At 40.9% G+C, this 15662-nt stretch overlaps 1 protein-coding gene across 4 annotated transcripts in view; it reads right to left on the bottom strand.

The window, feature by feature from the left end:
• Positions 1-9190, bottom strand: part of jag2b (jagged canonical Notch ligand 2b) — a 28650-nt gene extending 19460 nt beyond the window's left edge. For 3 of the 4 annotated variants that reach the window (XM_037244614.1, XM_037244615.1, XM_037244616.1), the window contains exons 1-2: positions 8787-9180; positions 6755-7069 (exon numbers count right to left, since the gene is read on the bottom strand). In XM_037244614.1, coding sequence (XP_037100509.1) covers positions 6755-7069; positions 8787-8855 — 384 coding nt within the window. In that variant the 5' untranslated portion in view covers positions 8856-9180. Of the gene's footprint in view, positions 1-6754; positions 7070-8786 lie in introns of all 4 variants that reach the window. The other variant, XM_037244613.1, reaches the window with a different exon arrangement.
• Between the last annotated feature and the right edge of the window lie 6472 nt (positions 9191-15662).

Here is a 15662-nt window from a genome sequence, read left to right as displayed (position 1 = left end):
GAGAAATCCTAGTTTTCAAGTCAGGAAGGGGGTATTCGGGGAAAAAATGTTTTAGTCATGTATTAGGTGACATTTTATGCACTTGTCTTATTTAGTTGGTTATCATAAATGGTCCTAAAACTGCAGAAGTAGTTAATGTAGCATGACAGGTATAGATTTCCTCGCCAGGTTGCTACGTGGGAGCCTGCTGCCGAGTCATTTTACGCTTTGAATAAAAAAAAAAAAGAGGCCGGGAAACAGAGGCAGGCAGCAGTGGGAAGTGGAAGCTGGGGCAAGTTGGGGTCACTAAGCATGGGGATCTGCACGCTCCTTTTTCTAAAGAGGGGTCAGCGCTCTGCATGTGGGGCGATGTGCGTGTTTGCATTCGAAGAATACTAAGAATGTGAGATCCAGGCCTGGTGTGTAATCCCATGCAAAATCCCAGTCGGCCAACAGTCCGCTATCAGTGGGAGCGTCTGCGATGAGGATCAGTGGAATGATTGATTCGTTCGTAGCTCACGGGAAAATTTGGGCTTTTTGATTTTGCTCTTAAAATCCCACCATGTTAATATCTACATATCCCCATTCAATAAAAATAAAATTCTTAAAAAAAATGGTTTCGTTGCAAGGTATGACCAACGTTCCGGCTCGTCCATGCAGTGTCACTGACATCTCCTGATTTATTGCCTTCTGATGGAACATGGGGTCATCATGATTCATCCCACGGCCAGTAATCGCTGCATGTAATCTTCATTAATCTGTGATGTCAATCCCAGCTTTTAGTTTTACTTGGGCTGAGTCTACACTATCCCAAGCGAGGGCAACGTGCCATCCCATCTCTGCTGGATCCAAAGACCGGCAGGTTTCTTTTTGCGATTGCCCTTCACCACATCTCTGTGGCTCGCTCCAAATATGGATAAATAACCCAAATTCTCATGCATAATTGAAATACTGCTATCTGAAAATGGGGGGGGAATTAGTTTTGTGAAGTCAATGGGTTGTTTGTGATGCATTTTTATTTTATAATTAGTCATTAAGATGAACTGATGGGGATTATATTGGTATTATTAAGCAATAGTGATACGAATGGTCACGAGAGTTTCTATATTTGAGGGTTGGAGATGAGGATGCAAAAAAATAAATAAATATGCCAATTTGATGTACCAGATCATAAATCTCAACTCGTCTAGCCTGTCAATCTGTTCAGAGGGGAAGATGAAAGACCTCCAATGGCTAAATCCGTGCAAATGGGAAAATGTTGGCAGTACATTATTTAGTATTTGCCATGTTTTTGGCACACGCTAATGATAACATTGGTACAGAACAAACCCCAACTCTGCTCGTGTCATTTTGGGGATTCACATTGTATTTTTTTTTAAAGATATCGTCCAAACACATGTTGCAACTCATGCAATAAAACAAAATCAGTGAGAAAATAAACACGTCAACATTGCTAATGCAATGTATCACCTGCACAGGCATCCAATAAGCTAATACATAAAACCAAAAAATGGGAGAGGCATCATTAAAGAATTCCCTTTATAATGGTCGAAAATGAATGGAATTTGCGGTCACAGGTTGTTTGCAAGAGTGCCAAGAGAGATTACAGTGAAGGCAAGGCATTTGGCTGGCTAGTGTACACCGGCTGTGCGTGCACACGCACACACTAACACACAAGGACGCACACGGCCCATTGAGCAGACTGCTATGATGCCAACAGGGTCATTAGCCATGCACTTCCAATTCAACACACTCTGGTGCTAATTAAGCTGCATGATCTAGGACTATGCAACCTGAAGAACAAACAGCACAAAATACATCCATGCAGGGGGAGAACATGGCCTGATAAGCACACCATGTTTATATTATTTAGTGTAACCTGACCGAAAAGGGAAAAAAAACGCATTACCTTTCCGTTTGTTCTTGGCTATCGGTCCATTACACCTTAAACGTGTCTCATTTGCCTGAAGACATTGAAGAGTTGCCACAGCAATGGGCATGCTCCGCAAACATTAACAGGCTAATTCCTGAGCCGGAGTAACAGCGCCCGAGCGCAATGCATCCCCGCCACCTCCAGTCGAGCTTTCATTAGCATTTCAAACAAGTTCAGTGACGAGTTAACTGCCCATGTAATGACATGCGTTAATTACCGCCACACGAACCCTGTGGCACCTGCACAGCGGTTAAGAGAAAGGGTCATCGGGGTCACGGTATGTTTAAACAAATGCTGATAATGGAATGGTGAAAGTAATTTGCAGACAGTGGGTCGGCGCAACACAATGTCGCATGTCACAAAAACTCACAGCATCTTTACCCGGTGTCGTCACAATACCGCGCTACAAAGACAGCCGGCAACCTCACACACAAAAAAAAAAAGTAAAAGCATACAGAAGACTTGCCCTGGCCTGGTAAGCCCCACCCACCTAGCTTAGGAAGTTTATTTCTGTTATACAAGTTTCCATGACAGCTCATAACCACTTTGAACGGTGGTTTACAAATTCAAACCACTAAAGTGGCGCTCGGGCACCAACCTGGGCAGGTTACGTTGGATTTCCATACAACGTTGGTATTTAACCACCATTTTATTTTTGAAGAGCTGCTCGACAACATGCAGACACAGGGTGGGCACTTCCATGAATTGATGTATAATTAGATGCTGACATTTAATGAATAGCCTCAGCTGGTGATTGAATGGAATGGCCACAATTGTAGTGGAATTCAGTCCAAATTGAAGATGTGAACTGAATAAAAAAAATCACTTTTTTTGTTTGTAACAAAAACAAATATAAAAATTAAGTTTTGCCCGACTAGACAATTGATCAAATTCAACCACAGGTGAGCGGCTTTGCACACGACAGCCCTCAGACCAAAAAGGAAGATGGGGGAAGGCAGAGATAATTGTTTACCATGGACCTATGTTGCCGTTTCCTAGCAACAGCTTTTGACAAGCGCTGTATCAGGTGTGGCTGAACCACGGCCGCCTCCGCGCGGCCTCAGTCGGCGTGTTCATCTATAAACAGGAGGCGAGTCCTGACTCAAAGTGTTCAAATGAAGTACTTTGGCGGTTTTTGTCATCTTTTGGATTCGTGCCCTCTGTGACCTCCACGGTATAATAAACTGCTTTTTATCTGAAGTCAGCTGGAACGGATTATGAATTGTGCTTTCCTAATTCAACCAAAATGCTATGAATTCCATTCATATCAAGGGAATGATGTTATTTATTACATTTGAAGTTGTTTTAGTTTTGTCACGTTTAACATTTTCAACACTCGGATGGCACCTTAGGGATCTTAATATTTTTGCCAGAAACGGCACAATTTTACTCTGGGGGAAAAAAAAAAAATCCACACGGGCAACATGTACACGACCTGAATCTGATTTACGGGATAAAAAGAAAATACAATCATAAAGGCGGTTTTAAGGTTCCAAAAATGGGTTGAGTTTAAAAAAAAAATCCCAAAAATCCCATAATCAGACTCGACCAATAAAATCAACGGTGACGACAGAATGGTGACGGTGAAAATCTCTACAAAACATTTTGCGTGTATAAATCATCAAACAGTTAAGAAGCGAAATATGACTTTGCCAGTTGAATTCCAGCAAGTAGTGAAACGTTTACTCTGTGTGTTCCAAAGATCCCACTTTAAAAACCACACGCATGGCTGGCTGCACTTGACTGCATCTGCTTGAAAGTGCACGCCGTGTGCATTTGACGGACACGTGGCTCGAGAAGGGAGCCAAACCCATTCAAATAGTTTGGGTTCTCGCCAGTCAAGGCAGTTTCACACAGGTCTGTGCAGATCAGCACATGGTTTTAATACAAGTCAGCGCTTCCTCTTTTGATACGTTTGTGAATCAAAGTGTTGATCAATGGAAGATTAAAAAAAAAAAAAACAGATCTATCTCACCCCCGATCGCTTCACATCTAAAAGATCCTGCAAAGCGAGGATGCCAAAAACCCAAATGAGGCTATAACTTCCTGTTGGCTGGCTGCTTGTTTGACATTAATCGACACAGAGGCGCAACACTGAATAATAAGTCAATGTGATGGAAAGCCTTGAGCGATGGTGGAATTAATAGTGCAAGAATCGGCAGTGCTACTCTTAGTCATGACATCGTTTGTCAGGTGAGCCGCCAAAGTAATCCAGAAAATGTACATTTGACATATATCAGTGTTAAAATAGCTCACTCTATATTTTAAATCATTTTGTTATCCACAACAGGTTATTTGATCAAATAACCAGGTTGTCCATAATGGTTAACTGTCCCTTTAAGAAGCCTTCTGGTGTTCTGAAAAAGACAGTTAAAGAAAAAAAAAAAAAAATGCTTATTTGTAACAATTATCAAATGTGTAATTGGATCCTAGTCAAAAAATGGCTGACCACTAGTTGCTAGGCAGAATTCAGAGGGCTTAATCATGCATGCCATAAAGGGCCATCAGTATAAACCACACCCATTAGGCTGATTGAAGGACAACTAAGAAGTGGAAGACACAGAGCGGGGTGGGGAAACAAAATAATAAGCGCTATAATTATGAAACAATAAATTACACAAATTAACCATCGCTCAGTTTGAAATACAAGAACACATTTGAAACAAGTTTTTACTATAAATGTCAAACCACAAGCTAAGAGAGCCTCAATCACATGTCTCTTTACTGGAAATAAAAAAGCAGAACTGGAGAAATAGTAGAGAGATTCCAAACTATTACGTAACCCGAGTCCAATCAGATATTAGCGAAAGCGTCACACCGAAACGAAGCCATGAAACAAGCAGCTCTTACCAGAAATGCGAGATGGGATGCACCACTGCAGGCTGACGTTAGCAGATATTGAATTATGTCAGCAATATGTTCTACACCCTATAAGGTAAGATGACTTCAATATTTAGATAAGGACATCCTGAAAATAAAATGACTGCGTATACAAATGTCACTGAATTGACTGCCCACTTAGTGGGCATCAAGTGTGATATTAAGCAACCAAGTAAATGTCAAGTTAGTTGTAAATGCGACTGTGAGCTAAATGTTCTAAGTTGTGATGCCATAATTCATCTACCTTACATACCGTAAATCTTGGACTATAAGCCGCGTCTTTTTTTCGCAAATTTTGAACCTTGAATCAAGAGTTTTAGCTGGTGCGGCTTATTGTCCGGTGAGGCTTCTAGTCCGAAAAATACGGTAATAACCACCATCGTACCAACGACCCTTGTTGTGACATCTATCACTATAATGGCACAGTTCTATTGGCCAGGACCACTTCACAAATCACACCAAGAATAAACCTCGTCCCTCTGACTTGAGGCGTCGGGCGCTGGTCCAAATCAACGGACCCTTTGGAGGTAGTTTGTTCACTGTAATCTATCAACTTGGCACCACACGTTCTGTTGCCATTTTTAGTCTGGGAATTACAATCAAATAAATCACTTTGTCATGCCAACAATTGTGGAAGATAATTGCTGGAATAATCTCCACCCCACTGCAAAAAAAATGATTTACACTGCTCATAGTCCAAAATGTGAATAATAAATACATTTCCAAGAAACCAAATGTTCCAAAAGGTTGTTGTTTCCAATAAAAACTGATTTATTATCACAAAAGAAAACCTCATGTGCTTGAAATATCATACTAGGTAAAAGTTAGTTTCTTTTGATTTAAGATGCTGTATAATGATTTTTAGTTACGTCACATTTACTTTGGTGGACACACAAAAATACATCTCCATCACTCCATGTCGTCTGGTAGCCGCTGCAAAAAAGTCAAACTAGGACAATTACGGCCTCCACTAAATTCGCCAGCCCAAATCATCATCTATCAACCTTCAACAGTGGGACAAGCTCAATTGGCTTGGAGGGGCCACCTGGCACCCACAGCAGGGGAGGAAGCGGTGGGGAACTCCAAATCAAAAGCCCACTCACAACATATTATCATCGAGTCACATTGAAGCATTGAAGACCGTACCAGACTCCAGCAGGAAGTTCATGCATGGTCTTAGACGACCACAATGTATTGTTTGTGAAATACTACACTGTACGTATCGTAAAATCTGCACAACTCAAAACAAGTCAGTTCAAAATGAATGACATTGAATCACTTTGAAAGATGTCAGTACAGGAAAAAAAAAAAAAGAAAGCAACACGGATTCACTTCAGGGTCTGCATATTAAAAAGCATGCCCCCCACCACCACCACCCCACCCTGTCCAATTAGCCCGTGGTGGCCTTGGCAGGTGCTTAGTGGTGCACTGGAACAAAGCCAAACCTTAAACATATATCAGGGCCATTCTCCAAGAGACGACCCAGGTGACATTACCACTGCGACTGGATCCTTGGAAGGCATTTAGTAATACTCATAGTAATTGTGTGTTAGCATTGTCACATTAGAAAGTCACTTATATTAAAAAAAAAAAAGCAATTAAGATTGCTGGTTACACAAATAGATAGTTGGACCATGCTTAGTCCCTTTTGATCACTGATATTTCAAAAGCATGCAACCTGCTTTAAGGTTGATTGCAAGACGGAATGGAATTTGAATGCTTTAACGAAGAAGCATGCCATCGCAAAGCCTGTTTTCTTCAGTGACACGTTAACTATTAACTTTCATCTTTATAATTGCTACGGTAGCGGTGTGCAAGAATGTTGGCACACTTTAAGCGCCTATTCAAGGGCATGAACTTGAAACGTTACGTATTGTGAATCATTTTTCCCAGACAAGAAGTAGACATGTTAACCCTACAGGCTTAATTGGAGGAGAAGACAAAAAAAAAAAAATCACTTACCAGCCATGCAAATTGGAAGGGGATCACAATTTTGCCAGCGTCGCTGATTTTGTTCTTTGCATTCTGAAAATTCAACATATTTCCACCAAGAACTTGTGTAGATCCAGTTCCGAAGGTGCAGGGCCCTCCAGTGGTGATGTCCACTTGATACTCCTTGAGGCACACCTTGAAGTAAGTGTCACACTCGTCCTCCAGACAGCGTAGATCCTCATGGGAGCTCCTGGAGCCGTCGCAGCACTCCCCGCTCGCCAACTCGCCGTTCACATTCTCGAATGAGATCAGCTGCAGCTCGAAATAGCCTGTTGACTGGGACGCCTGGAAACAACGTTTGAGAAATGCCCACAATTACATGAGAGCTGACACTCCATCATCTGCCTTTCAAGTCAGCGATCATGCTCGGTTTTAATTGACATTGACATGTTACCAGTTGGTGTGTAGTGTTTGTACAACTGTACACTATTATACGAAAAGCTGCTTTTTGACCCCATTAACATGGCTTTACATTGAATGTGACATTTCAAAGCAAAAATCTGACCAAAAAAAATCTGAAACTTGCCCAAATGTGCTGGGAGGGGGGAAAAAAAAAATCAGCTATGTTTCCCATATGTGCCATTCCAATTGCGGTTTAAATGCACAGACTTGATCAAGCCTGTCAATACAAGTTTGAAGTCAATCAGTCCGCCATGCAACAAACAAACCCATTGCAAAAAAATAACCATGAATCTAAATTATGTATTTAAAATCAAATATGGTACATTAGAGGTGTGTCCATGATTTAAATAAGGAAAATCCAAAGAGTAATGCCAAAGTTACCCTCATTTTAATCACTGGCGGGGAAGTGTCAGCCTCGCCCGCTAAATGGCTGATGTTTTAATATTTTTACATTATGTGTTTTGATTACTTCATTGTCCAGTGTTACCATCATTTACATGTAGTTTAGCCTTCGGCACAGTCCGTTTAATTTGCAATGACTGAAAAAAATATCTGCAAAAATCTGCACACCGTGTTTCATTTGCAATGACTGAAAAGTCAGGTGGAATAAGGTGAATCTTAGTAAATAACAAATTCAAATACAGTATGTGAAAACATGTGGCTCCCTGCAGCTCCAAAACACCGCAAATTCCAACCACTAATTAGACATGAAACTATTTCCGTTTCAGTCAAAATCGCGTTTAGAGACAATTTTGAAATGTTTGCTTGCGCATAGGGTCTCATTTGACTTTGTATGCATGCAGGTGTCCCTAATATTAAGACGGGCCAACACAAGACAATCAATCCAATACAGTGATCGAGATTTTTTTGAATAATGAATTAGAAACTGCTTCCTTGTGTGTTTCAGTACAGTTGAGCAAAACTACAAACAATATTGATAATCTTGTCTAATCCGGACAGTGTCAACCAAAAGTGTGTATTTACGCGCATACATTTGATTTCTAATATAACATTTTTGCATAAAATACAATCACATGGTCATGACAAACACAAAAATGCAACCTGCAATTACAGTTGAGTGAATGCACGCGATCACAACAGTATTTATATTTTCAATATAAAAGCGAGCAGCAACAACATCACGACGACTGCCATAATATTGTGCAAGCGGTCATCATGCGTGTCTTGTGCAGCTTCAAAATAAAGTGGCGCGTGCACGTTTTTGGTGGGCGCTTAGTGCAAATTGGATCCCTGCAGCAGCCAGTTGGTGCAATTTGCAAGTCGCGTGGGCCCCGAAATCAAAGCCAACCTCTATATGTGTTAATTGACAGCGATAAAAGGTCGGGGAGGGGTTAAAGCGAACAAGTCTTAATCCCTCTGATGTGACTCTCTGTCAAGGTGGCGTGATCTCGTGCACCGATAACGACATCGAGATAATTGAAATTTACCAACGTGATGCAAAGAAGGTGCCCACGCCCACCAACTTTTGGACACGGTCGATTTAAAAACCGATATTTGACGTGTGCGACGGTGTGCATGCGTCAATGTCGATGCAAAATTGATATTTTATTGTTTGAAACGAAGCGGGGAAGCGTCTTACCTTGGCCCATAACGTCAACAGCAGGCACACTATTAGTAAGCGATGTCTAATCCTGGTGCGAGTCCACATGCCTCCGATTAATTAGAGTCCCATAGGAGGAGGGAGGGGGCTCGGTGAGCGCAGACAAACAGCCGCAGAGCCGGCGTACAGCAGCTCCGAGCCTCCTGACATGCAACAACAATAACAAAAAACAAGCCCCTTAAAAAAGATAGAAATTAAAAAAAAAAAAAGAATCACACGCGTGTCTCGGTTACACCGCGCCGGGCGGAGCACGCGTGCGCACGGGGCGAGCAGGCTGCGGCGCGCTGTTGATGGTCCACGCACATTCACTCGAGCGGGCTCTGTTCCCCTCCGTCCGAACTGTCTCCACACGGCGAACTGACTGAGACGTCTCTCAGAGCCGCAAGCCCGAGGAGAGGACGTCGGCTTTGATTGACAGTTGCGCCAACCTTTCAGCAATTGGCCACGGGGCAGGATGACAGCCAACCGGATTAGGGGGCGGACATGAGTGGGAATAGCCTCTCCCCTCCTCCCTCCCTCCCTCACCACCATAACCCGCCGCACCAACCACTACCAATCTTCCTCCCCCCCTAAAACTTGAATTTTTCAAGGGCTTCCCTTTAATCCTTCTGAGCACAAAAGCAACGATGATTACGATGATTCAGCGTTAGTCTCACACAACACCAACTAAAAGAAAAAAAATCCCTTCAATATGCATTTTCTATTGAAAATAGGGCGAGGGCTATAAATCCTACAACTGGGTGGGGGCGTCTAAGATTCCTGCAAAATATTATGCAGGGAACGGTAGCTTTGAGTTGAAATATCACCATTTACCACTAGATGGCAGACTTGGTTGCGCTTTCACTGGGTTGCCCTATATTACAACGTCAGTGGCCGCTTTTTTTGCAGATTTAGAATATGCAAGACAAACATTTTACCTCGATAATATTAACAATTTGAGTGAGTTGATTTTTTTATGTGTGGTCCCCTTGTTGCACAGATGAAAAATTGTGGCCCCCTCTCTAGCGTTTCAATTCCCAATCTGAGCAAGCAATCCAGGCTCCAGTTCTTTATCTGAAGCCATCTGTGATAGGCTCTAGCACATGCATGACCCTCGTGAGGATGAAAAGTCAGTTGGATATTAGAGAAAATAATATTGGTATTAAATATCTGTCAAGTTACCCTCTTATCTACGGGTGACTTTTGTTCCTTGTTCTTAGAATCATTTTAATGCTGTTTTAATGTTTCAAGAGCCACCATGACCTTTCAAAGGTCAACAGGTGCACTTTTCCGCAGGAAACTGTGCAGATGTGCGGGATATGCAGACAGTTCTTGGGACTATTCCTTGCTCTCTTTTGTACTGTTATTTGAAAATAAAATGAATGCTATTGTTATTATTATTATTTTAGAGGTGGAAAATAATTGCAACCAGATTGTTTGGCTGGTTGAAAATGATGCTCTTGTTATTTGAGACTTGGTATCAAAAGCGAAGCAGCCCCAGTTCACTGAGGTCCTCCCGTCTAGTCAAGTCTGTTTTGTATCAGTTTCGAGCGCCCTCTACTGTTTGTAGTAAACCGTGTTCAAACTCAGAATGTAATCAGAACACGCATTTCGGTCTTATCCTGGTTTGTCCCATTTGCATTGATCAGTATTCAATTTGCAACCTAAAAATATTGACCTATTGTTTTTATACTGTATGTAAAAGCAAATTAGATATAACTAGTGTTAATTTATGTCTTCTCTCTTGGTCTGAACATGTGGCACATATACAGACGCTATTTATATCCATACTGTACATGCACAGAGACAAAAGTCTTTTTTTAGGTCATTTGCATTCCCTTGACAGCATGCCCAGGTGAGCTGAGCCATGATGACAAGTGATGATTTGAGACTTAAGGGATTTTGCATGGATTGAGATCACATACAGACTAATAATAAATAGTAATAAAAACCCATTAAAATAAAAACAATCGCTCAAAACCCAAAGCTGATGTTTGGGGGAGGAGCTGATGTTTGTTTTGAAGGCTTTTTGAGGGTCTCCTATAAAAACTATCAATTAAAATATATGCGAGCCCCCCCAACCCCCGAAACCACCACGTTGGTGTCCCATGCATCCTCATTGGCCGGCTGCCAGAAGGTCAGATATGCCTTAAAGGTCGATAGCCTGACCTGCTGCAGCCGCTTTGACTGGAACGTTTCACACACAGCCATAAGTGCATTTGAGTGCTTTAAGTTGTCACACCTAGCTTTGAGCGGTGGAGGAACAATGTGGGTGTGCCTTCTGTGGTTCCCGATGAAATATGTTATGGACGGATCGCTTTTCATTCATTTGCTTTAAAGCATCCAATGTTGAAAGGTCAGGGCCGACAAAACCTTTGTCAAAAATACTCATGGTTGCTATAATTGTGCCAAGATAGTTGTGGTATGAAGCGGGGGATTAAATAATTTTAATACATTATTTTTTTTACTTTTTGTGCCGAAGTGTAATTTACATTTATACAAGTAACATACACAAAGCTGAATTTCTGACCAAATGTTAATTCGTCTGTATTGTCTGTGAATAAAAACAATATACTGTATCATGTTTGATTTGAAAGTCAATATTTGTTTGCCATCAGAGATAATGTAGTATCTACATTAAAAATACAATTATTCATTGAATAAAGGGTTTTCCCTATTTACATTGGAATTACGTTCCTATGGCGATGAACCACTGCTAATCAGAATTTTAGTAGTAAATAGCTTTATAAAACAGACTATAAAGAAAAAGAATTGAAATGGAAAAAAACTGAATTCAGTGGTGAGCGTGCCTTCTTTTGCCACATGCCATTCTTATGCCACTGCACAAACTAGTTTACTGCGTACTTTTCATAACCTCAAAATGGCATATGCAAGGACCGCCCGAAATATCTTTTAGCCAGCATTCCAAGAGCGCAATATGGACACATCCGCTTCACAGCAGTCATTTTCGCACGAGGACGAGGCATACGGAGAATCATTAAACAAAAGAGAAAACATTGAGTTTCATTTAACTTCGTAAGGAGGGGGGGGGGGGGGGGGGGGTGAAATGCAGTCCAAAGAAGAATCCACGTAATGTTGTTGTGGATGTGAATAAATGTGCACAAACAGGATTTTTCTTTTTTTTTCTTTACCGCATGAGCCACTGCAGAAGCCCAATGGTCCCCATCAGTCTGAACATCCTCCACGAACTAGGAAGTACCCTGCTAACAAACGCAAAAGTAGTTAAATAAACACTCAACAAAACGGACATTCACAAAACATGTTAACATACAACAAAACATACAAAATAAAATCCTGAAATGTAATTGTAGGACTGTGTATGGGTAGGAGGAGAAGGGATGATGAGTAGGAGCACTGTGGGGGGTTTGTCAGCCTCCAAGGGGGAGGTGAAGTGGATTTCTTCTCTCATCCATTTTTCATGGCTTTCCTCTTTTCAGATCTCAGTGTGTGTGCGTGTGTGTATGTGTGTGTGTGTGTGTGTGTGTGTGTGTGTGTGCACGCGTATACGAGTGACGGGGCCCATTCTCTTTTATCTCTCTTTTGGGGTCTCGCCTGTGTGTGTGTGTGTGTGTGTGTGTGTGTGTGTGTGTGTGTGTGTGTGTGTGTGTGTGTGTGTGTGTGTGTGTGTGTGTGTGTGTGTGTGTGTGTGTGTGTGTGTGTGTGTGTGTGTGTGTGTGTGTGTGTTGGAGGGGTTTAGTGGCAGCATGGCTTCTTTAGGTTTTAAACAAGCTCTAATATTACCAAGCAAGTCTGGAGTTTATGCAAATATTTGCATGTCACCCATGGTAATAATTCATCAAATGTATTTAATAATTTGGTTGATTAGTTTTAGTGGGAACACAAGTCATGTTAAAGACAAAAAAAAAATGATTTAAGTGTCACCACTTGGACCCAAAAGCAGTTTATTCTCCCTGTGGGTGATTTTAACTTTGAATAATAAATGGCCTTGAGTGGTGACCTCAGGGTTGTAGGTTTCAGCATCATTGATATATGTTTCCTGGCCAACACCACCCTTCCCCTCTTTAGTACAATAGCATGTACGGCAAAATTGTGGTGTGAAAGAATGAAATAATAGAGTGGCTTTGTTTGGTAATTTGATGTTTTTTTTCCCCTCCTTTCCTTCCGCTTCATTATATTGTTATATTGTTTCTTCTGCACTTTTTATTTTGTGAGGAGATTAACACTTCACAATAAAGGTTCAATTGTTTGTTCTGTAAATAGGTCAACGATGTCATTTCGATGTTTGAAAATCTTTCAAGCTTTTCTAGTCTGATCTGATTCAGTATCAATATAGGATTTGGTCGAACAATTTCAGAACGGTAGTATCTTGAATGGTGTGAATAAGGAAGAAATAATGACAACTTATTTTGGTATCCCGCAAGTGTCAGCTGCAGGTACCCTACATTTTTCATGAATTCAAATGTATTTTTTCATCTCGGAGCTGCCATACCGCATTCTTTGTCGTGTTATCATGCTTGCCTTTATTTTTGCGGTAGCAGTCTTCAGGTAAAATGAAAATAAAATCCTTTTTATGTTTTACTGTGCAGCATAGCAACTGCCTTCTTTCGTGCTATGACGAATAAAAGTCGAGATTTTCTTTGGCCTCATCACCCATTTTCATCCGAGCTAAATTTTAAACTACCTGACCATACAATTTATTAATGGGTAAGGTATTTATTCCAATGTTGAAGAACCTGGTGCGTCAAGTTGACTGCCCTTTTCTTTTGGTTCCCATGGTTGACTGAGCTATCAAGTGTGTGGAAATGGCAGTTCCGCTGAGATAAGAGGAGACATGTGGTCACCATTGACACACACAGGTATCTTTTTCCTACCCTTATGTTCTGCTCTGCTGGTGGTACTGTATGCATTTGTTTGCCGTCATGCAGAAAAGCTCAGGTTTCATTCAGCGAGACAGCCAGCCAGCTCGCCAGCCTGTGTGAAATGTTGCTGTTCAAAGAGGAAAACTTTCCCAAACAAACGGGAAATGCATATTTGCATGCTATTAAGTTTGCAGCCCTACCCATAGACAAACATGTTAGCCAGTTAAGCAAGTGGATGACAATAATGCCATTCAAAATATCTTGCATGATACACTCGAATGGATTTTTCACACGAGATGACGGCTGAGCACCCTTCCTTGTGAGCCGTACACACACTCGTCAGATATTTGGAACACGCTAATAAAGGGCATTTACTCGACGTGTTATATTGTGTTAAATGTCAAGATAACATGAATATTTTGCTCCCTTACCTAGCTAGAAAAGATAACAAACGGTTGAACGCAATCTATTCACGGATGATGGTTAACCTCTGTATAAACAGATTTAAAAAAAAAAAATAATAATAATAATCCTTCCCACGTGACAGAACGCTTTGGATACTCACTGAGCTGAATTTTCATGACAGTCATTTCCTCAAAGTTATAAAAATAAAACAAATATATAAAAATTAAAAATGTATTTATAATTTTTATAATGACATTGTCATTTCCTCAAAGTTATAAAAATTAAAAAATATAACAAACATTTATTTATAATTTTTTTTATAAAATTTGACCCAATTTTATTAACCTAATCTATCAAATGTCATCCATTTTGAGCATGGATGCTATGGATAAAGAGGAAATGTAGCACTTTGTCAATTTTCTCAGCAGTCTGAACATCACTGATAAGACAACCTCCTTCCACATGTGGAGGCACGCAAACAGACATTAGCCCGTACCATCCACCCCTTCAGGTAAAGCTCGGGACGCTCGTAAATAGACTGATAAGCAACAACAGACGCTTAGCACAACTCACCGGCTTGCAAAAAATGAAACAAAACCTCAAACCGTAAGTAAGCTTTGGTTGTTTTCAAAGAAGAAACAGGTTGTCAGCATTCACCTCGGTTCTTATCTACGGCTGGACCAGTCGGTCGCTCACCCGCTGCTCTTCCTCAAAGCATGTTAATCCATGAGGTCATGACCCAACTGCAAGAGAGACCAACAGTGTTTCTACTTTTAGGTGTGGATAGATGAAAATGTAGATTACAATATGCATTTGGATTGGATTTTGTGAAAATGTGCTGCCAAACGTGTACCATGAAAATGTTACCTTGAGCTTGTTTGGAATTTGCAGATGTTCCTCTTCAAATTGTTGGATAATGAAATACTCGGCATGATTTTTAGTAGATATTCAGAACCTCCTCCAGAACTACTACTTCTTCCAGAAGATAGTTAGCATTTTTTAGCCCTTGGCAAACTTGTCCTCAAGGGCTGAATTCAAGTGGGCCAATATTACAGTGCTTTTTAGTGCATAACATAATTCATATATCGTATTTTCCGGACTATAAGGCGCACCGGACTATAAGGCGCACCTTCAATGAATGGCCGTTTTAAAACTTTGTCCTTATATAAGGTGCGCCATTGATGCATCATGTCAGATTTTTAATCCAAATCAAATCATTCTCCATTTTATCTTTTTTATTTCAACTTCAGATGCAACAAATGACTTTATAATCACAAAATAATGATCCATAGTCTTTTTGATTCATGATTCATAGTCTTCAGCGGGCCACTTATGATTGATTTCATGACACAATGCTTCGGGCCAGTTTAAATTTAGGAATTTGGTCCATATATAAGGCGCACTGGACTATAAGGCGCACTGTCGGCTTTTGAGAAAATCTTAGGTTTTTAGATGCGCCTTATAGCCCGGAAAATACGGTAACTTGAAACATAAGGGAACACATACTTCCAACGATGCCAAAATCTTAATTTGTATAAACTTTCACATTCAGTTGAAGGAATGCTTGGGCCGCACCAAACATGAATATTCCGCCCACCCATTCATTTTCCATTATGCTTGCCCGCATTTG

This window comes from Syngnathus acus, chromosome 24 (assembly GCF_901709675.1).
Source record: "Syngnathus acus chromosome 24, fSynAcu1.2, whole genome shotgun sequence".
NCBI classification, from domain to species: Eukaryota; Metazoa; Chordata; class Actinopteri; order Syngnathiformes; family Syngnathidae; genus Syngnathus; species Syngnathus acus.
This window is presented reverse-complemented; position numbering and strand designations above follow the sequence as displayed.